The 21,407-nt window shown below is 45.6% G+C and overlaps 2 protein-coding genes across 5 annotated transcripts; both read left to right on the forward strand.

The window, feature by feature from the left end:
- Window positions 1-281: 281 nt before the first annotated feature.
- On the forward strand, window positions 282-7,304 carry rint1 (RAD50 interactor 1). 2 transcript variants are annotated; one of them, XM_035424722.1, is made up of 14 exons: window positions 282-555; window positions 1,084-1,131; window positions 1,537-1,778; window positions 2,319-2,492; window positions 2,710-2,850; window positions 2,960-3,116; window positions 3,306-3,416; window positions 3,760-3,985; window positions 4,128-4,265; window positions 4,724-4,923; window positions 5,041-5,258; window positions 5,704-5,884; window positions 6,160-6,278; window positions 6,672-7,304. In XM_035424722.1, the coding sequence occupies exons 1-14, from the start codon at window positions 337-339 to the stop codon at window positions 6,886-6,888; spliced, it is 2,391 nt and encodes a 796-aa protein (XP_035280613.1). In that variant the 5' UTR covers window positions 282-336; the 3' UTR covers window positions 6,889-7,304. The 2 variants fall into 2 exon arrangements, with proteins under 2 accessions (XP_035280613.1, XP_035280614.1); XM_035424723.1 differs by lacking the exon at window positions 1,084-1,131 and having other exon boundaries at window positions 283-555; window positions 6,672-6,888.
- A 622-nt stretch (window positions 7,305-7,926) lies between these two features.
- LOC118232318 (beta-parvin-like) lies at window positions 7,927-21,204 on the forward strand. 3 transcript variants are annotated; one of them, XM_035427215.1, is made up of 13 exons: window positions 7,927-8,742; window positions 13,673-13,762; window positions 14,667-14,737; window positions 15,106-15,208; window positions 15,676-15,816; window positions 16,919-17,034; window positions 17,201-17,259; window positions 17,709-17,728; window positions 17,847-17,908; window positions 18,018-18,086; window positions 18,466-18,567; window positions 19,119-19,191; window positions 20,017-21,204. In XM_035427215.1, the coding sequence occupies exons 1-13, from the start codon at window positions 8,409-8,411 to the stop codon at window positions 20,091-20,093; spliced, it is 1,317 nt and encodes a 438-aa protein (XP_035283106.1). In that variant the 5' UTR covers window positions 7,927-8,408; the 3' UTR covers window positions 20,094-21,204. The 3 variants fall into 3 exon arrangements, with proteins under 3 accessions (XP_035283106.1, XP_035283107.1, XP_035283108.1); XM_035427216.1 differs by lacking the exon at window positions 7,927-8,742 and adding an exon at window positions 8,753-12,547; XM_035427217.1 differs by lacking the exon at window positions 7,927-8,742 and adding an exon at window positions 8,754-12,490.
- The last annotated feature ends 203 nt before the right edge of the window (window positions 21,205-21,407 follow it).

Below are 21,407 nucleotides of genomic sequence, written 5' to 3' on the forward strand. Positions count from 1 at the left end.
AGGTCTAGTCCTAGTGAAGTGAGATCTTGGATAGTGGCACATAATCTGAACGTTATAACTGCTTTTAAACTAAGGCTTTTGTCGAGGAAACTGACTGAACACCACAAGCTACGACTGATAACTGAGGGAAAAAATGTCCTATAATATTTGACGACCGAGTGGTTTATAATCTGTTTATTAGAACAGATTAATATTCAATTTTCTGTTATCGAGGGCGATTCTCAAATGACGCATCCAAAAACCGTTTACGCATTCAGGACTCTACATGCGTATTATTCAGCGTGTATCCAGCAGGGGGAGCGCCGGAGCTCTTGTTGACGTGGAGAAGGAAAAGACATGGCGGCGCCCATGACCGAGCAGGTAGACGGAGGTGATGCATTGCTCTCACCAGCACTGTCAGACAGTGATTCCGACCCGGTTTCGGAAGATGGGAGACTACCGGAGTACGTGGTTGAGCTGGTGGACAGGGAGATCGGCGGGGACCTGAAATCTCTGAAGAAAATTGGTGCGCTTCTGGAGAAACTGACGGCGGAAAACAAGCTTCTGGAAGAACAGGTATTAGCATTTGCTAGCATGCAAATCCACCTGGGGCAATTCCTTTATATTATCCATATCTGCTGCATTACCCCTTGGCAGCTATCTATTTTATTTTTGCAGACTGGGTTTATGCGAATTCAGCTCGCTACTTCGGGCTACTGAGGTCGACACAAAATGTGCAGTGTTAGGTTAGCAAGCTAATATATTTCATAGAGATAGCTAGCTCAGTAAGGGATCTGGGACCGTCCTGTCTCCAGGTAGATAACACCGTTAAATCACTTCATCTGCGCTCTAGGTTCTGAATTGGTTGGAGCGACAAAAACGAAAAACTAGCAAGCCGGGTTCCTTTCCAGGACCACGGCTTTCTTACGCGTCGTGTAACATTAGCGAACGCAGACTGAGTTGGCTTTCTTCAGTTATTGGTGATGTACTGTTTTTAAGCAAGCTAAAATAGCCGAAATGCATTGCCATTTATTTTGAAAACTTGTAAACAGAAGCCATTCCTCACTTACGTCTTCTAAACTCCTATGACGCTGCACATCCCAGTCAGAGGTGGATGAAGGATTGACTACCGGTTACCCTCAGTCTGTTCAGGTGCCTCACAGTCTCTCTCTCTCTCTGTTGAGGTTTCTCACTCTTACTCATATGCACACACACAAACTGAGGTACTAACAGTCTCTCAGTCTTTCACTGACTGCCTCACACTTGGGTGTTTGCAGTCTCTTGCTCATTCATTTGCTCAATCTCTGGCTCTCTTTCTCACACACACACACAGGAGTTGACAATCTCTCTTACACACACACTCAGGTATTGACGGTCTCTCACACACCCACACACTCAGGTGTTGACAGTCTCTCACACACACACACACACGCACACACTCAGGAGCTGACAGTCTCTCACACACACACTCAGGAGCTGACAGTCTCTCTCTCACACACACACACACACACACACACACACACACACCCGCACTCAGGTGTCTCTATCCCTCTCCAGGTGCTGACGGTGTCGAGCTCGGTGCCGCTGCGGGTGTCGTCGGCACTGTCGGAGGCGGAGCAGTCCAGACAGGAGGCGGAGTCTCTGCTGCAGAGAGAGAGGATGCTGTCCAACACCTTGCAGCAGCACCTGCAGGGAGCTCAGCCCTGGGCAGACAGCCTGGGCCAGGTCCTGGGGCAGCTGGACACCATCGACCGACACATGAAGTACCTGCAGTGCCTGGCCCGCATTGAAGAACTCAGGTAGGGGCCTGGATCCGACTGGGTGTTTGACTAAATCAAATTAAATCATACTTCATACTATAGAGTGTTTCACAAAATGTTTCTAACCATAAATCAGACTCCTGCCTAAAACCCACATGAAAGCAAGCCTGGGGCAACCGTAGCAAGGGGAGAAACCTCGGGAGGAACTAGACATGGTTTTAATAGAGAATTTATTTTATTGTATTTCCTCTGTTTATTGCACTATGCCTTAATTAATGGCTTTTTGATTGGGGTCCCAAACTTCCATTCTAGAGGGCCACAGTGACTGTTGGTTTTCACCAGTATTCTTCAGCAATTATGTGCTTCATTTAAATTCTGATTAGCTGATGTGTCCACACAGCTACTTTCCCAAGCCAACCTGGATTGAAGCTGTTTTAGTGCAGTGAGTGGGACTCACCAGCAGGGGGCCTCCACTCAGGGCACTCCCCTACTTATAGTAAAACCTGGAATGGCTCGGTCTGCAGTGTATTTGTGAGCACTGTGCTAGCGGAGTGGGGTCTGTGTCCTCCCCCCCTTCAGTGACAGCATCCAGCAGTGCCTGATGACGAACAGCGTGTGGGAGGCGGTGGGGGCCGTGGACGGCATGGCCAGCCTGGACCTGGGCCTGCAGGAGTCCGGCTGTGCCCACCTGCAGGCCTTCCTGAGGGAAACGCTGGCCTTCTGGCACAAGATCCTGAAGGACCGGCTGGCTGGGTGAGCAGAAAAACTGGCCTGAACCGGACTGGGGTGGACCAGGCTGGACCGGGAAGATCCGGGGTTTGGAATTTCACAGGGAGTTCCTGTTTTAAGCATGCATGGACATCACACACCTGCTTTTTAAAAACCATCAGTATTATAGGTCACATTTTTTGATGTGGAACATGTTTTTAGTGTGAAAAAAAATCTCTCTCTCACTCCCTCTTTCTCCCAGTGACCTACAGGAAGTGCTCACTCAGCTTCACTGGCCCTTCCTCTCCCCCCCGGTGGAATCTCTGTCGCCCCCTCCCAACGTTCAGGAGCTCTACAGCCAGTTGGAGCTGCTGGTACCTCAGCTTCTGTCTCTGCAGACTTCGTATCCTTTCAGCTCTTAGACGCACACGCACACGCACACACACACACACACACACACACATACACACAGCTGCGTTGTTGTGCACCTGAGTTCTCCTTGACCCTCTCAGGGATGATCTCATCTCAGAGAAGAAGCCACACCCCTCCAGGGCGGGCCTGCCTCCGGACACTCCCCTCTCGCTGCCAATCCAGATCATGATCCTGCCCCTCAGCAAGAGGTTCCGCTACCACTTCACCGGAAACCGCCAAACCAACTCCTTAAACAAGGTTACAACCCACACATTTCCCTAAGACCAAAATACCCTGATTTGCAGGTTACATTGCTTGGGAGGTGGTTTTGTCAGCATTTTACTAAGCCTGTACTAAGATCATTCATTTAAATGTAAGTTCCTTGCAAACCTAAAAAATGTTTCCGGAAGGTTCTGGAGCCATGCCCGCTGTGTGTCTGTTCCACAGCCCGAGTGGTACCTGACTCAGGTGCTCATGTGGATGGGGAACAACTCCAAGTTCATGGAGGAGAAAATCCAGCCCATCCTGGACCGAGCCGATGCCAAAATAAACGCAAAGGTACCGTCAGCATGTTGGGGTTTCTCTCGCCTGGCGCCACCTAGTGCACCGACTGACTCACTGCAGGCGATTCCTTTAGCTAGCCAGGTGTCACAAATACTTTAAAATGGGTGAAATTCACATATGTACACTCAGACACACAAGATACAAAAAGCCACACACTCTGCAACAGGCATTGACTCAATGAATTCACAATTTTTTTTTTCCTAAAATAGCTGGCTAGCTCATTAATTCAACTTTGTGCCACACCCCTAGCTCTGACAGTTTAAAACCCTCCTCAGTGGAATGAAGCAGCAGTTTTTTTCTTCTCATGATCACATGCAGTTCCGTTTCCCTCCTGCAGGCGGAGCTGTGCCGCGGGCTCCTCTCCCTGGCCCAGGAGAAGCTGGCCCACGACGCCCCGCGGCTGCTCTACGACGACACCCTCTTCTGCCACCTGGTAGACGAGATCCTGCAGTTCGAGCGCGAGCTGCGCACTACCCACTCATATCCCAGCATGCTCCCCGGCGCTCTGCACATCCTCCTGGAGGAAGCAGTCTTGCAGAAGTGGCTCACTGTGGAGCGCAAGAGTGAGTGCCGGGGTCCAATAAGATACCCCTTGGACTCACTCAAGGCACCTGTGTTTTGCTCAGGATATTAAAACACCCAGAAACTTCATTGTGTTGAAGGCTAGTTGATGGAAGGTTTGTGTGTGTGTTTGTCTCCCTCTAGTGGCAGTGGAGAAGGTTGACGCCATGCTGTCTGCCGAAGGAGCCTGGAGCTCTCAGTACAGAGACATTAGCGACATGGACGAGCTGAAAGCCCCAGAGTGCGCAGAGACGTTCATGACCCTGCTGCTGGTCATCACAGGTGGGGCTGGCTGCCGGATACAGAGCCTCCCTGGAGGAATCATACCGCACTCTGTTAGCCTCTGTCAGATACCACTCCCTCTTTCTACCTTCTCTTCTTCTATGCTGCTCCCGCTTTCTCTCTCTCTCTCTCCTGAGATACCACTTCCGCTCTCCCTCTCTCTTGTCTGAGATATCACTCTCTCTTCCTGTTTCTCTCTCTTGTCTGAGATATCACTCCGTCTTCCAGTCTTTCTCTCCTCTGCCAGGTACCACTTCTTCCTGTATTAACTAACAAATAACAAACCAATAAAAAACCTTGAACTGATTATGTAAATAGCAATACCAGAAAAAAACATTGTGTACATTAAAAATAGCCCCTTTAAATTGACCTTATTCTCACTCTCTCTCTTTCTCTTTCTCGCTCTCTCTGACTCCCTCTCTTCCTCCCCCCTCTCTCTCCCCCCCCCCCCCCCTCAGACCGGTACCGCTCGCTGCCCTGCTCTCGGGCCCAGCTCAGTTTCCTGGCCCTGCAGAGGGAGCTGGTGGACGACTTCCGGATCCGGCTGACGCAGGTTATGAAGGAGGACTCCCGCTGCCCCCTGGGGTCCCGCTACTGCGCCATCCTCAACGCCGCCAACTACATCTCCACCGTGCTCAGCGACTGGGCCGACAACGTGGTCAGTGCCCCGCCCCAAAGCCACGCCCCTCTCCTGCCTTAATGAGGCAGTTAACGCTGACTGGCAGAAAGCTGCAATATGGAATAAAAATAATACCTGAATCGCTCTCTCTCTCAGTTCTTCCTGCAGCTGCAGCAGGCTGCCGTGACCTTGGGGGAGGAGGTGTGGGGGCCCCTGGGGGCCACCGAGGTGGGGCGGCTGGCCTCCCTGGAGGGCTCGCTGTTCGAGGGGCTGCTGGGACTGCTGGAGAGGCTGCGGGGCGACATGCTGGGGCGCCTCCTGGAGGCCGTTATGAGGGAGGTGCGGGAGAAGGCCCAGCCCTACATCCGGGACAGGTCAGTGATGGGGGTGATTTTAAGGTGACGGGTGGAAGGGGGGGGCAGCAGGCCCTTATGGCTCTGCAGGAGGCAGGATCAGGGTCACTAATCTGCACTATGTCAGCGTGTTTCTGTTTTAACTGTTTAATGTGCATAATGTGTGTGAATGTGATCTCAGTCTGATATAAAATCCTGACTGAGACACAGCTAACTGTGGCTGGGTTTCCATGGAGTCTCCCTCAGGGGCAAAGTGTCTCACCCAGCTTTTGATTGGTCGGTCTGTATTTAGCCTATGCTAGCTGCTCTATGTGCATGAATTGGCTGCTATGAACTGCAGTGACTGCGCAGCTCTGCTGAGTAAATAAGCCTGGGTGATATTCATAGTTTTCCGAGCATGCTGGTAGCAGGGTGACCGTGTGTGCGTCTGCGTCTCAGTCTGACGTCTGCGCGTGCGTCTGCGCAGGTGGCTGTCCCTGCCCTCGCAGCTGGACCAGGCCACCATGTCCCTGTCCAGCTCGGCGTGTCCCATGATGCTCTGCCTGCGCGACAGACTGCTCCAGCTGCAGCAGCTGCTCTGCCTGCCGCTCTTCCAGAGCTTCTGGCAAAGCCTCGCCGAGCGGCTCGACCAGTTCCTGTACCAGGACGTGAGTTTGACACCCGCCTCGCCCCGCCGCGCCCCGCCCCACCACGCCTCGCCCCGCCCCGCCCTGCCCCACCACACCACGCCCGCCCCGCCTGGTTATATTATTGCACACTCCCAATTTCTCTACCAGTTTTTAACTCCCCGCCCTGTTCATCACCCCGTTCAGAGCCAGCCCTGCCTCCTGCTTGGATTTAATAATACCATGCCAGTGTTTAAATTGAGTTTGAATTGGAATTAAAATGCCTCGCACCCCAATTCCCTCCCCCTCCTCCTCAGGTGATCCTGTACAACCACTTTAACGAGGGCGGGGCGGCCCAGCTGCAGTTCGACATGACGAGGAACCTCTTCCCCCTGTTCGGCCACTACTGCAAGAGGCCCGAGAACTTCTTCAAACAGTGGGTCTCCGCCAGAACAGCCAATCAGCATGCGCGCACACACATTACATCATCTGTTTGCCTAGCACTATGCATGGCTTATTCCATGCTACTGTATATGTGTCTTTGCTCAAGGGGACTACAGTATTGCCCATCTGGGGGTGGAGCCTACAGCCTCTTGTTATGAACGTTCTCATTGGTGCAACTCATAGGGGGCAATGACATGTGTATTATACTCTGTACAATGTATGTACTGTGACACGTATGGCTTTCATGCCAATTTTTTTCCCTGCAAGTTTGAAAAGTTCTGGGTGATTGGCTGGTTGGTTGGTTGGTTGTTTGATTGATTGATGAATTGACGCTGACCCAAATGCTACGCACATTTCACACCGTGCTCTCATTGGCTATCCTCAGTGTGAAGGAAGCCTGCATCATCCTCTCGCTCAACATCGGCTCCGCCCTCCTCCTGCGGGACGTCCTGCAGCGGGCAGAAGAGGAGGAGGAGTCCGTGACCCCTGACCCTCAGCGCCCCTCCCCGGAGTCCGCCCTCAACGAGCTGGGGGTGTACCGTCTGGCCCCCTGCGATGTCCAGATCCTCCTGAGCTTGAGGGCGTCCTGGCCGGGCCAGTGACCACCTTCACCCCCCCCCCCCACCCCCCACCCCCCACCCTGGTTTGTGGGGGACACTGTGACTGACAAGGCAGCAGATCACATGATTGAGCCGACACAAGACGTTTTCCCATTAAACATTGTGTGTGCGAGACGAGCCTCGTGACCACTGACTGAAGTCATCTGTCTGATTGGCACTTTGTGGACTGGGGAGAACGCACTGATGAAGGGACTTAAACACTACTAGAGCTAGCGATGTCATAGTCGTTCTGCCTTGTCCAAGTGAGAAATGTGTGCTGTGTTTGGACAGCTGTTATATGTGGTCCTCCTCATTACCACAATGCAGCAGCGCTTCATGTGGACTACATGCAAATGGACTTAAAAGTTAGAATAAATACCGTACATCTATAATTAATAAAAATGAAGTGTGCCCTTATGTGAATGAATGTGTTCCTACTGTACGTGCATTCTTTTTCCTAATCCCTTCAGAGTGCAGACGGCTGTTATCTTAGCTCCTCTTGAACAACGTGACTCGCGGCTTAACATTCCACTGCGGAATTCCAGTCCGTGTCCGCGAGCCTGAGCCAGAGCAGGGCGGGCCCGGCCCACAGGAGGCGCTGTTTGCGCGATGAGGAAGAGAACCCCCTTCCGTTCTAAAACATTTACGTACCTACTATATACCTTCCACAAAGAAAGTAATGCCTTTGTATTAATTGGTATGTTTTTGTCATTGTTAATTATAATATCATCATCAGAATTAATAGATTTTGTTCTTTCTTCAGAAAGTTTCAGTAGAGTAAATTTGCACAGTATGACTTTAGCGGTTCTAATTCAGCAAATATTTGAACAATGCTAGTATGATAATAACCTTGAGGACATTTAAGATAGTCTACTGTGGGTATGGCGAAAACCGCTGTCTGCCGTGAGCGCTTTCTGTTGAAATTCCTTGAATGGTCCCTGTCTGTCGCGACTGATAAAGTGGTTCAGAGTGGGGTGTGACAGTACTTTTATCAAAACTATTTCACACAATAGTCACACTGTAACGGTCAGCCTTATTGCATGGAGTACAGTTAATAACAAAATTAACTTTTTTGGAGAGATTAATGTAGGCCTACAGCACATCTAACCTGGAAGTCATATATTAACAAGAATCTACAAAATCTCTAAAACATGTATGGCTAATTGTGATTAGCCTTTTGCAGAAGATAGCATACATTAGGCTATGTGTAATATTTCAGTTTTCAGTGTAGGCTGTCTGGGAGTGAGAGTGACCGAGGACCTGGGGCAGTAGCACTATACATTAGGTTATGGACATTTGCTGGCCTGGCTGTATAATGCCGCGCTCATGTTGACTTAAGTTTCGGCCTGCAGTTAACTGCTTTTTGCCCAGAACTTCTTTAATTTCTCCTTCCGCCCAGCTGAAGGATTGGGACACGTGCGTCTCGGCGCACGCCGCATCTGCTCCGGGACCCAGATCATCCCTCGCGGACATCCAGCCAATGACGGGCGCTGTGGGGGAAGAGACGCTCCGTCCTTCGCCTGATGAATCAGTTACCCCCGATCCCATTGATTCTAAATAAGTCCTCTCCCCCTTCTCCTCCTCTGTTTGCATTGTTCGCACACGGCTCATGTTTTGATTGTTGGCTTGTGTGCACGCCACATCCCTTTCCTGTTAGTAACCACCAGGTGTTTCTTTTGAATAGCCTAAAAGAGATTTGTTTTAAAGAAAACCGGCAGTGGAAACAGAACAGCAGCACAAAGATGTCTGCACCTCCGATTAGATCGTCCACGCCGCAGTCGGGGAAGATGAAAAAGGACGAGTCTTTCCTTGGGAAACTGGGGGGCACGTTGGTTCGAAAGAAAAAATCGAAAGAAGGTAAAGTCCACGCACAAAATCATGCATTGTCAGCTGTAGGCTTATGTGATTCGGACTTCATTCACCACAGTAGTAGCCTAGAATTTGAATTTGTTTGTAAAATGTTACTGTCCATGGTCCTGCAGTACGCATGTTTTCACATATCATGGTTTTTATTGATAACTGCTGTGTTCATAAGGGTATTGTTATTGTCACAACTCGTGTATAAAGCAGAAGCTTTGACACTAAATTCCCTAATACTTGCGCCAATGGAAATGTGAAGGCTAGCCTACGCATTTTCTTTTCCAAAACCTGAAACCTTCTGACACTTGAACAATTTGGTTATTAAGTTTCTGTGAATCACAGTAATGTAGGCTTAGCACAGAAATTTTATTATTCCTAATTGCTGAAATTCGAACGCAAACACATTGGGATATTGGTTTGTCTGCCTGTCCTCGTTTGCTTTCTCATATACTACATATTAGGACGCGAAAGAATTACACTTTAAATCGAATACGATTCACGCTAGACATGTCCAATATTCAACAGAGATTCTAACGAACCAGCCAGTACAAAACAAGTCTGAAAACCGAGCGAAGTGGGAGCGAGATTTGCCAAGAGATGCCGTTAATGTAATATATGTAATTGGCGAGGTCATGTGTTTCAGTAATGCGAGATTATTAAGATACATTTTAAGAGGATAACTCGCCATTTGGTTTCTGTTCGTGGTTCTGGACACTGGAATAGATTGTAAATAGCATTATTTAGGTGTAGCCATGCTTTATTACTTACTTGCTTACTTACTTGTTTGTCTATTTTAAAAGCTGCCCTCATCTAGCTGCCTTGTGTTGTGTGAACAGCTGCAGGATCTGGCATGAGAGCGAGATAGTGTGTGTGCGCGCCTGTGTGCGCGAGAATGCATTCCTGTCGCCAATATGTGTAATGGTGCCCATATAAGGACTTTAAAGGGCAGTCGAAGGTGGGAACTTTTAATTACTGCGGGATTCTTGTGTACCCCTGTCATTGACACCCTATAGCGTGCTGTTCGCTTATTGGTCCTGCTCTGACTCTTTCTGTGGTTATTGGCTTTCTTAACTTATTTTTTGGATTATTTGCACAAGATTTCTTTCTCGTCGGTCTGTTGTCATATTTGTGAAGCTTCTCTGTGTAATATCATATCACTGTTGAACATGAACCGGTAGCCCTTTTCCTATATTTACATCCTATATTTACTACAGTTTTTAGATAGGAAAGCCGTACATCTGAAATATGCTGAGAAAAGGCCTACAAGAATATTCAGTGAGTCAATTCCGATGTCATTAATTAAAGAGTCATTCAAAGTGCAGTCGCCTTGATTAATGTCATATATGTAGTCCTTTTATCTATCTATTATCCTGTTATTACAAAAGAATGCTTTAGACTGGATATTCTTATGCAGATTTTGCACATTAGAGTTTTGTAACAATGTCTTTCAAATAGTTTTGTTGTTGTCAAGTAAGTGATGCTTATAGCTCAGTTTGTAAGATAATGTTCCATTAATGTGCAGCTTGTTTTGGAAAATATTTAATGGACTTAAAATTATCAGATTTAAGCAGAAAGCAAATTCTTATTGAGTGCTGTCCATTTGAGTGACTGTACTTAGATTATATGACCCATTCAGGGGAAAAGCGGTTCTGTGTTTGCATTTTGGAAATACAAGTTGTTTCATTGTATTGCTCTGAATGATGCTAATCACTTGTGTGGAAAGTCTTTTTTCTGAAGGGCATTTGTGATATTGACACTGCAGCAAGAGTTGATATTGTTGATTTTTTTTTTTTTTTTAGTTTGATAAATTCACATGTAAATATTAGAAGTAAATTCAAACACACTGAAACACACAGATTAGTGTCAACTTAACATAAAAGCTTTGATAAATAGTTCTACTGGCATGGGAGCTACAGAGCATGTGCAGATGTAATAGCATAGGAATGTCTGGTAGGGGGCACTGTTCTCAAATTTATCACTTGACAGATTTTTGTCTCTTGTCACTCAAGAGTGGCTTCCTCTGATTGGCTTGGCAATCTGCAGTCCAACTGCGCATCAAGTGTACTCCTCCCACAACAATTTCTGCGCAGCTGGTGTGTGATGTGAATGGAGTGAATGCCTACCGTTGGCAGAATGTACTTGTCATGCTGGTCTGCGGTCCCCACACTGACAGGATATGAATGCATTCCAAATTCACAAAATAAACGAAGGATCTGGTAGAAAATGGATCTAAAAAAGGGGAGAAAAAGAAGCCTGGGATGTAAGATGGCCGGCACCATGCTGGCAGTGAGTCTGAGAGTCTGATGTTTTTTCTGAGTCACAGTCCTCTAGTCGCTTCCTCAATAACTGTGGCTAAATTTAAAGCATCTCCAAGGACCTCTGTGCCCCGTAGTTATTATGTATTAACTATTTAAGGTGTCAGATCACAAATACGTGATTAAGATGTTCTTAACTGAACATTCTAATGCTGATGTAACAATCACAATTGACGGTAGTGGAGTTCTAAAACGCTGACTTAGAGTTTTGAAAAAAACATTCCAGAACACCTACTCTTCAAGGGGTTAATATCTTCCCCAGCAGCACTGTAGGCTGGTCTACCATACTGCTCATTGGTATGATGTGGGGCAAGCCATCCAGGAAGCCCATGGGGCAGGAATGGGGAAATATTTGTTCGTTTAGAGGAGGCGTTTTTGTCGTTGCCCATTTGTAGGCCTTCGGGGGGCCTGCTGTTTTTCAGGGTTCCCTGGCAGTGTTCCCTCTCTCCAGCCCGCTCGGCTAATGGACTCTGCGCAGGAGTAGTTTTATATCAAACGCAAGCAGTGTACAGGAGCCTGGCTGGTGATTGATTCCAGAGAAGGCCTGATTTTCAATTGAATTATTGTAATTATACTAAAAGGAACGAAACTCTCAGGGGATCAATTTATCCGTCTGTGCAGCCGAGTGAATTAGGAGCTGCGTGAGCTGCTCGTTTCGTTTGCAGGGTTGAATTTGGAGGAACTGCAGTGGGATTCGGTTAAATGTAAAGACGAATGTTGCACTCTATTTTTTTTTTTTTAAATGATAAAAATAAATCCTGAATATTATTATGAAATAAGAAGTATTGTTATGCAAATATAAGATATTCTAGAAGACCCAAGAAACAGGGGTTCGGGTGGTTGAGCATAAGCCTGCTGAGCATTTGCGTTTACAATATTAAATAGTATTATTACGGCAGATTTATTCTGTGTGTGATATACATGATTATAATAATTAATAATGCTAATAATCCCATTCTTCTTGGGTCTTATAGATGATTTTATATTTGCATAATAATGGCTTTTATTTTTCATAAAATGCAGGATTTATTTTCGTCCTGCATATTATAAATGCAAAATTGAACGTAAAAGAAGGAAACATTGCACACACTGCCTGTGCGCTTCTGTCCCAGAAATGCTTTGTTCTGCCTCCTCGTCTGGCACTGAAACAGCCTTGGAGCTCCAGGGGGCTCCGGTATTGGCTGGCGTCCCTTTCCTAACCTCATCAGATTGGTTGTGACAGGAAGTGACACGTGATTCTCAGCCTGCCGTTGGTTGGCCCTCGCCGGTCACTCATGGGACCCTTCGTCTCCCACCTCCTCCTCCTCCTCCTCCTCCTCCTTATTGCACTGAGAGCTGAGGGGTCCCCATCCCGGATCAGACTGCATCCCCGTACCGAAATCACAAGGCTATGGCTGCTCTGCTGTGCGCTGCCAAATGCAAGAAGCAAGGTATCCCGCTGTGGGACAGGGGAGGGGGGTGGTTTGGTTGGGATCCACAATCCCAAGGTAGGATGATTTGCAGGTGCATTTTTAGGAAATCTACCATTCCTGACTTTTAAATTCTTATTGGGTTCCTGTGTTTGGCTTTTTGAACTCACGTGTGCCCAGCATATTTTTCTGACTGTTTTTCTGCGATTCTGCAGATCTTGGTTTGTCTCTGGGAAGGTAAAGCATGCAAGCTGGAATTTAAATGTTTAAATGAGCATTTCTCTTACCGTTTCCAATGAAATTCTTTAGACACGTTATAAAAGTTATTTACGCTAATAATTGTTTCAAAATGTCAGAAAGTACTCCAAAGTAATTACTTCAAGAAACCTCTATTTTTAATGCCTGAATAATAGTTTTTTTTCCTTTCAATTTGTGAGGTTGCAAGTAGATTATCTTTGTACTGCATTTCTGTTATCTGTTAATGTTATTCCTCAGGTTGTCATTGCCATTGTTGTGTTATGTCATTCATTGCTAACCAAGGCTCAATACCATTTTCACCGAAAATGAAATTGATGAGATTTCGTGCTGAGGAAGTGCGAGCTGATCTTTAGTGCGGTGTAGGAATTGTTCTTGTTTATTTTTGTGTTCTCTTATGATGCGCTGGAAGTGAAATTCATGGGTGTAACCAAACCAAAAACCTTTTGCACAATGGAGCTGTTTGTCAATGCTTAAAAGTCAAGAACAGATTTAGGGAAGACTAAAGAAATGTAGCTTTTACATGAAAAATAAATTGATTGTGGGCACCACCGGCCTGCTTATCTACAAAATTCTGTGGAAAAATCTGTGGACGTTCCTGAGTGACGGACTGATGCCCTTTAGAAAAGTGGAAGGGGAAATATCAAATGGCAAGAATCAAAAATGTGTGAACAGTCACTTTTGACTCGTTATTATCTTTGTTCTCTAGACTAGCGACAGGCAGGTGATGTAACCTTTGATAGCATCAGGGCTGTTCCTTAAATCTGCTAAATCTTGTCCAAATTTTAATTTGGTTTTATTTAGTTTTCATTCTGCCTGTGTGACAACCTGATTTTAAATGGCGCAATACAGAATCAACATGAATCAATTGAGCAATTGATCAAACGGAGAACATTTCGGCTTAGGGTGTCTACTGCTAACACCTGCCCCCGCTGTTCTCCTGGGCAGTGAACGACCTTCATGAGGAAGGGAGGAACGCCATCAACTCCCCCCTGCAGCCCTCCAACATGACCCTGCTCCCCGAGGACACGATGCTCGGTAAGACCTCCTCCTCCGCTTCCCCAGCACAGTCCCCTCTCTCTCCAGCAGAGGGCGATGTGGAGAGAATCCTTCAATGCAGCAGCAGCAGCAGCAGCTTTAGGGGAGTCCTGCAGCTTTGTAACTGGTACATGCAGTTCAAAACTTATCACAAAACCATCTTTATCTATGACTGAGGATCACCCAGAATTGCAAAATGGTCCAGTATTTTACCTCTTTATGTAACTACATGCTGCGATGAAATGCCAGTTTAGCACACTAGTATATGGAAACAGAAATAAGGAATAATGTCATATATTCACATACACATTCTTCATAACACATGTTGCTGTTAAGCATGTAATGATTTGTAACAATCTTTATATCTTTACATCCTTGATAGATTTATAACATCTACAAAGTATGATGTAAACCACACCAAGGTTTATGTCGGGTTATGAAACATGTTTTTGTCATATGCCATTTGGGAAATATGAAATAAAGAAAACATAATTAAACAGTTAGTGCAGGACTGGCAGTCCAGACCCCAGTTTGGGAAGTGTGGCTTGAGCTGAAATGACACAGGCTGTGCTGAACTCACTGTGACTCTCGTGCGCTAGGAGATGCTCTGTCTCCCTGTGAACATTGGCCGCTGGTGACCGTGGCTCTGGATGGAGAAGTGAGAAGTAGGGAGGGGTGGGGAACCACGCCCCTGTCTCTGAATCACTCCCTGCACAGGGAACACTGATGAGGCCAAAAGAAGAACTATAAGCATGTGATAGTATAGGGTGTGTTTGTATTTGAGAGAGATAGAGAGAGAGATTGAGAGACAGGGAGAGCTGAAGGCGTTTCGAGCCCGTGTGTGCGTGTGTCAGTCGGTCCTGTCTCTGTCTCTGTGAGTGCATCACCATGAGTCTCTCACCAGAGGAGAACGCGGAGCGTAGCATGCTGGACCCCCAGTCCCGGGACTGTCCAAAATTTAAAGAGCTGCAGAGGGTGAGTCCAAGCGCCTTAACGTGCCTACATTCCCTGTGTGTGTGCGTGGGTGCGTGTGTGTGTGTGTGTGTGTGTGTGTGTGTGTGTGTGTGTGTGTGTGAGGGCGCACACCTGGGTCAGATATGTCAAATTTTTACCCTGAAAACAATGTCGCTCACCAAAAGGTACTAAAGAATTTTATTATGAACATTGGTGAAAATTGATATTTCATTAAAAACAATCAGTAATCTGCAAGACTTACCAGTGTCTGTTTCACATAATGTTTTGGGCCAGACGTGAGTAAAAGAGTGTGTCTCAAAGTGTGTGTGTTCACTCTGTATGTGACTGTAAGGGAAGGAGTGTGAACTGAGCACCCTGCCTGTTCACAGGTGCTGATTGACTGGATCAATAATGAGCTGGAGGAAGACAGGATCATCGTTAAAGACTTGGAGGAAGATCTCTACGATGGGCAGGTGCTGCAGAAGTTATTCGGTGAGTGTTGAAAGTACACATCTCCAGCTGTGTCTTGTATCGTCATAGGGAAGAACTAGTTTATTGTCTGATTTAGACAGTGGCCGTTAGAATGCTCAAATGAAGAGTCTATTATATCCAAGAACTTGTAAATACCACAGATCATAACCTGAGGTATGTTATATCCTGTATGTTATATACACTTATATCCTGTTAGCACGTACTAAGCCACTTAATTATTATTGCTTCAGATCAATAGTACTTCGTAGTTTAATGCTCAAGCTAGTTTAAAGCAAAGGTGTGCATTTGTGTGTGTGTCTGTGTGTGTGTGTGTGTGTCTGTGTGTGTGTGTGTGGGTGTGTGCGTGCGTGTGTGTGTGTCTGTGCATCTCTGTGTCTGTATGTGTGTATCTGTGTGTGTGTCTGTGCATCTGTGTGTGTGTGTGTGTGTCTGTGTGTGTGTCTGTGCGTTTGTGTGTGCATGTCCAGAGAAACTATCTGGGCGGAAGCTGAACGTTGCCGAGGTAACGCAGTCTGAGATCGGGCAGAAGCAGAAGTTGCAGACGGTGCTGGAGGCGGTGAACGAGCTGCTCAGGCCCCACGGCTGGACCATCGAGTGGAGCGTGGACTGTGAGCACCCCACTGTACCCTACTGTACCCCACTGCATCCCACTGTACCCCACTAGACCCCACTGTACCTCGATACACCCCAATGTGCCCCACTGTACCCCACTACACCCCAGTGCATCGCACTGCAACCCACTGTACCCCACTGCTCATGCACAAACAAACACATGCATTCAAACTCACACACACACACACACACACACACACAGACTGCACATTTTTACACACATTGTGGATCACCACACGTCGTCGTTTTTTCTTGTTCTTTTATGTAGTTCTTGTGTTCGATAGCTTTTTATATCCTTGCCTGGCCGCAGTATTGACCCAGCCCATTTTCCTTGTGTCAGTGCCCATTTCAGGATCCAGCCTTAAAACAGGAAAGTGGCCTGGATCGATATTAATGCTACAAAAGAGCTATTGAACACAGATACCGCCTTCATAAATAAAACAAAAACAAACAAACACGCCATCAAATATCCGGTGCATGTTTTATTTATAATTTGTGAAGATTTGTGGTGTTACTGTTTCCAGGAGACTGTGGCAGTATTCATAAAGCATCCCAGAGTAGTAGTGCTGATCCTGGATCAATTGAGCCTTTTAGCCCATATTGGATAAGACTAGGATACAGACGGGAAACCTTACCATAGATCAGCGCTCCAACTAGAACACACTTTATGAATACGAGCTCTGGCTTAGGTCAGTGATGGCGTTTGGTTATTCTCATGAAAGATGAGTTGTTTTAGTCTGTATGACCAGTGCAGTCATTTATTAGTCACTATGGTGCGATATGTTGATATCACGGTGATATCTACAGTAGGATGTTTATGTTAGCGAAAGATGATATTAAAGTCAGATATTAAAGTCAGATATGAAGATTCTACTTAGCTTCCTGAGATTTGACACTGCTAGAAAGGCTGGTTGGCCAATAAGCTTGTTATAGTAGGCCTTATGGCGCTACAGTACCTTTAATCTACTTATAGATTACGTATATTAAGTAAATCTATGTATAGATTTTTCCACCGGCTGTAAAAGCAGGTAAACACATCCTTCCAGGGTGTTGCACTTTCACTTTCATTGACATCTTTGTCCTTTTTATTCCACGCAGCCATCCACACCAAGAACCTGGTGGCCATTGTCTACCTGCTGGTGGCGCTAGTCATGCACTTTCTGGCCCCGATCCGCCTGCCGGAGCAGGTGTCTGTGCAGGTGGTGGTGGTCAAGGTGAGGGGAATTCCGAGCTGTGATGTCGTAATGGAGCGACGTAGCCCTGGAAACTAGTGCTGTATGCATTACATCTCCACATAACGGCCTTATAAAGCAATGTTCTTCTTCTTTTTTGTGTGTGTGTTTTTTATTTTTATTGGGGGGGGGGGGGCTGATTCGATAGAAAAAAGAAGGTGTCTTACAGACGTCCCACGTGACCAAGGAGCTGACCACAACCACAGAGTGAGTTCTGATCCTGTTGTCGTGGAAATGGCTTTCAAAAGTTCGGGGGTACTGCTGAGCTAGAGATTGTTGGTTGTGAGATTGACACTGTTTGAGTGCACTGAACTAGCGATCTCCCTCTGTTGCTTCCTTCCTTTGTCATTTCACTAAAGTGACTGCTGATTGAAGAGGTGTGGTTTCCACCATATTGCTTTCACCTGTCCATGCTCTGTAGATCAGGTGAAGGAAAGAAGGAGGTCCGAATGCAGCTTCACCTTCTTTCAGATTCAGCCCGAATCTCAGGATGATTACGTGAACTAGTATCTGCCACAGTGGTTGACTACAGTGCTCTCTAGAGTCTCATTAGGAGAACTGCAGTTCATAAATCGTGTAACTTGTGCAGAGTGTGTGGGAGTGGTGACTTGCTGCTTACCATTGTTTGCGATTCATTTTATTTTTCTGTTCTGTAGGATGATGATGGGACGATTTGGTGAGGAAATCTCTGTAACTTTTATTAGATATAAATATAGACTATTGTTTGTGAAAATATGATATATTATATGAATGGAGACATATAATTTATTCATTTATGTTTCTCTTTCTTTCAGAAAGAGATGCTTTTGACACTTTGCTGGATCATGCACCTGACAAACTCAATGTTGTCAAGAAGGTATTGTATGTCTGTGTGTGAGTCTGTGTGTGTTTGTGTATGGAAAATTGCTTCATCCTAACACTCCTCTCTCTCTCTCTCTCTCTCTCTCTCTCTCTCTCTGCAACAGTCTCTCATCACATTCGTGAACAAACACCTAAACAAGCTGAACCTTGAGGTGACAGAACTGGAGTCACAGGTATTGTGAAACGTATGCTGTCAAACTACAGTCCCCTCAGAACTACAGATGAGGGGTCACACAGAGGAGAGGTGTATCTTTCACTGACGGAACTGCTCACCTGTACACACCTGGCGTGCCATTGGTAGAAACTAAAGCAGTGGTTACCAGGGGAACCCTGACCAGCAAGGCCAGGATAACTGTGTTCTGCTTCTCAGAGACAGTCATAATTAGCTTATGGCTGCTAATGGCTTGTTCCCTGTATTTATAATCATGTTTCATTTGTTACTGCTAGAAAATACATGCTTGAGTGTTGTGCACGTTTGCTACAGTAGATGGCGGTAGTGGTATGCAGTATAGGACAGTATTTGACCGATCTCCTCCACCTGTCTCCTCTCAGTTTGCAGACGGGGTGTACCTGGTGCTGCTGATGGGGCTGCTGGAGGACTACTTTGTCCCTCTCTACAACTTCTACCTCACGCCTGAGACCTTTGAGCAGAAGGTGGGTCAAATGGACCACATGAAGCACAAGGCTTTTACATTCACAACTACAGAGAGAAACAAGGCTGTGTCCATGATTCTGTTGAGATGTATGCTTATACTTGCCTTGGGTCTGGAGTCAGTGACCATTTGTCCTTACTGTGATGTGTGAACAAACTGCAGCCAATCTTTTATTCTTCACAAAGTTTGGTTTATTAATTTTGGTTGCTGCTGAACTTCCCAAACTATGTTTGTGGGAATAAAAATGAACTCTGCTGTCAGTTAACTGAGCTGTACATGTGTTCTGCGAAAGCTCTGTGCAGGAAGACTGCCGGTCTTTGATGGCTCAGTGGAGTAGCTTTTACCTAAATGAGGTGCTAAATTACACTTTAACATTAAAAATGAGCTAAGATTTATACACTCATTGCCCGAAAGATTTTTGTGTGTTATTTATTTATTTATTTTTTACTTCTCAACGTGAGTGTGTCTGTCTGTGTATATTTGTGCGTGTCTGCGTGTGCACGTGCTCATGTGTGTAAGTGTGTGTATTCATTCTCTCCCCTCCCTCCCCAGGTTCACAATGTGTCCTTTGCCTTTGAGTTGATGCAGGATGGAGGTCTGCGGAAACCCAAAGCTCGGCCTGAAGGTGCTGGATCTCACTGCAGTCATATAGCGATAGACAGGACTGTGGGCCTCAGTCATAAGTGCTGTTTTTCAAACCCCCTAGACTGGAGAAAATTCAGCCAAGTACATATTATAAGCCAGTCTTAATTATGGGCTTTCAAAATATACATGTTTATGTATACACATTGGAAATTTGCTGGCGTTATCTCCTCAAAACAATACCACATTTTTCCAGGAGGTGGAGATCTTGCATTACTAACCTCCAGGCTGAAGGTTGGCTATGTCTTAAGTAGTGATTTTGCTGTAGTTGTGCTTTGAAATGCTAAAGGAACAAAAACTGATGGAGTGATGTGCTTCTAGGAACAGAGTGAGATTCACTTTCACCTTGTGTTTTTGTTACAGTGTCTTACCTTAATTCCGTGTAGAAACAAACGTGCAAACCGTGGAAACTACCCAGCCTTTGACGAAATGCAAAATTACCTGTCTGAAGTGAAATTACTTCATTAACTAATCAGTTATAGGACCCTTTTTACAGTATATGAAGAGTGTACCATGTATAAACATCTGTAGTAGTTTGATTTTATATATGACTGCCTTTAAAGTATAAACCTGCCCTACAGAACAAACTTATATCTTCCAGAGGTCATAAACATAAATCTTATTTTGAATGAGAATAAGTGGCTTGTGCTCTTCACACTGAAAATGAACAAAACCAAGCATGTACTTATATATGTATTGCAAAATGAAGTTTAAATATATACAGTTTAGTTCCAAATACGCCATTTCACATGGTATTTTGCAAACAAACATCAACCCAGAAAGTGAATTTTTGTTTGCTTGCTTGCAGATGTTGTTAACCTGAACCTGAAGTCCACCCTGAGGGTCCTGTACAACCTGTTCACCAACTACAAACATGCAGATTGAAGGCCACCAGTCACGGAACCTGCTGGTGGCTAAGGGCTGCAGGAAGCCACTATCACCAGGGCAACGCACTGGAGGGAAATAACTGGAGTTACAGTAATGCCCCCCCCCCCCCCCCCCCCAATTTTTTAAATGTTTATTTTATCTTTTTTTACAATGTCACAGCAAGTTTGTGTGCCAGATCTTTGTTCCGTTAGCATAACTAAGTGCCAACTGGGTCTGGTGATGTGCTAGCAAGTACCAACTGGGGTGATTTTATTTTTTTTCTGTCACTGAAAAACCCTGTGTGATCAGAAACATTCACCAAAAAAAATAGTTTTACTGACTAACACAACGGGGGGTCGGGGTGCAGTGGGTTATGATTTTGCACAATACCAAAAGCTCCCATGTGCTGAGAGCACTGTGATGAATAGGCACCTCAGGTTCCTCATTCTTGTTTTGGTACAAGCTGCAATTCTGAAAATTTTACAGAGAGTACACTTTATCACTAGCGAATACAAAAAAAAACTGCCAGGAGTTAACCCCTTACTATTGAATGCCCTCCAGTACGCGCTAGCTTCTCATTTAATGGAAGTCAGATTTAGGTGTGACACAGTGCCTTTTGATGTTTATGTAATTTTATAAAGTTTAAAAAAACCATACAAATGCATATTCCATGTAATATATTTAAACGCCTTTAATGCGACTGATATATTTTATTCTACTGAACACGCTGCTGCCTGCTTTAAGCCGTTCAAAGAAAGTGTGCCATGTTGTCAAGCCTATGCCGTTATGAACAAACTCTCTACTATATTCGCACTAGACTTGGCCACGCAGTCATTGGCAGGTCTGTTAAATAGTCAACTAAACGGAGGGACTGTTCAATAAAAAACCAGGGAGCAACTAGATAATATTTGATTGATGTGAGGTGAAACTCACTTTATCAACAAGACTTTTAAATGTGTTAAAAAGCCATATGAACAGAGATTGCCTTTGCATGTTTAAGAAAACCACACCGCAGGATTGCCACACAACTGTGAAAACACAATACATGTTAAAAAGAAAAGAGAAAAAAAAACATGCCATTCACTTGTTTTCAGTGTTTCTATAACTAAATAAAAACCTAAACCACCAATGGTGCTTGTGTTGTACATTTGCTGAAGTATTTCTGTATTCTGATTGCTTGACCTTTCATGTGTTTTCAAAGCACCACCAGGGAGTTTTAGCCCCATGAAAAGATCTCCCACAGGGCCCCACCACCCTAGAAAACCTATACTGTAGTATTTTTTTGTCAGTCAGGCCTTTGAAATTGTCCCCAAATCCCCCATGGAGCCCTGT

Source organism: Anguilla anguilla, chromosome 7, assembly GCF_013347855.1.
Source record: "Anguilla anguilla isolate fAngAng1 chromosome 7, fAngAng1.pri, whole genome shotgun sequence".
NCBI classification, from domain to species: Eukaryota; Metazoa; Chordata; class Actinopteri; order Anguilliformes; family Anguillidae; genus Anguilla; species Anguilla anguilla.

Bases quoted from the DNA above. Each gene is read 5' to 3' on its own strand.
- rint1 (XM_035424722.1), top strand. From the start codon at position 337: ATGGCGGCGCCCATGACCGAGCAGGTAGACGGAGGTGATGCATTGCTC. The intron at 4,924-5,040 runs GTCAGTGCCCCG...TCTCTCTCTCAG, and splicing joins GCGACTGGGCCGACAACGTG to TTCTTCCTGCAGCTGCAGCA. The intron at 5,259-5,703 runs GTCAGTGATGGG...GCGTCTGCGCAG, and splicing joins CAGCCCTACATCCGGGACAG to GTGGCTGTCCCTGCCCTCGC.
- LOC118232318 (XM_035427215.1), top strand. From the start codon at position 8,409: ATGAATCAGTTACCCCCGATCCCATTGATTCTAAATAAGTCCTCTCCC. The intron at 15,817-16,918 runs GTGAGCACCCCA...TATTCCACGCAG, and splicing joins CATCGAGTGGAGCGTGGACT to CCATCCACACCAAGAACCTG. The intron at 18,568-19,118 runs GTGGGTCAAATG...CTCCCTCCCCAG, and splicing joins CTGAGACCTTTGAGCAGAAG to GTTCACAATGTGTCCTTTGC.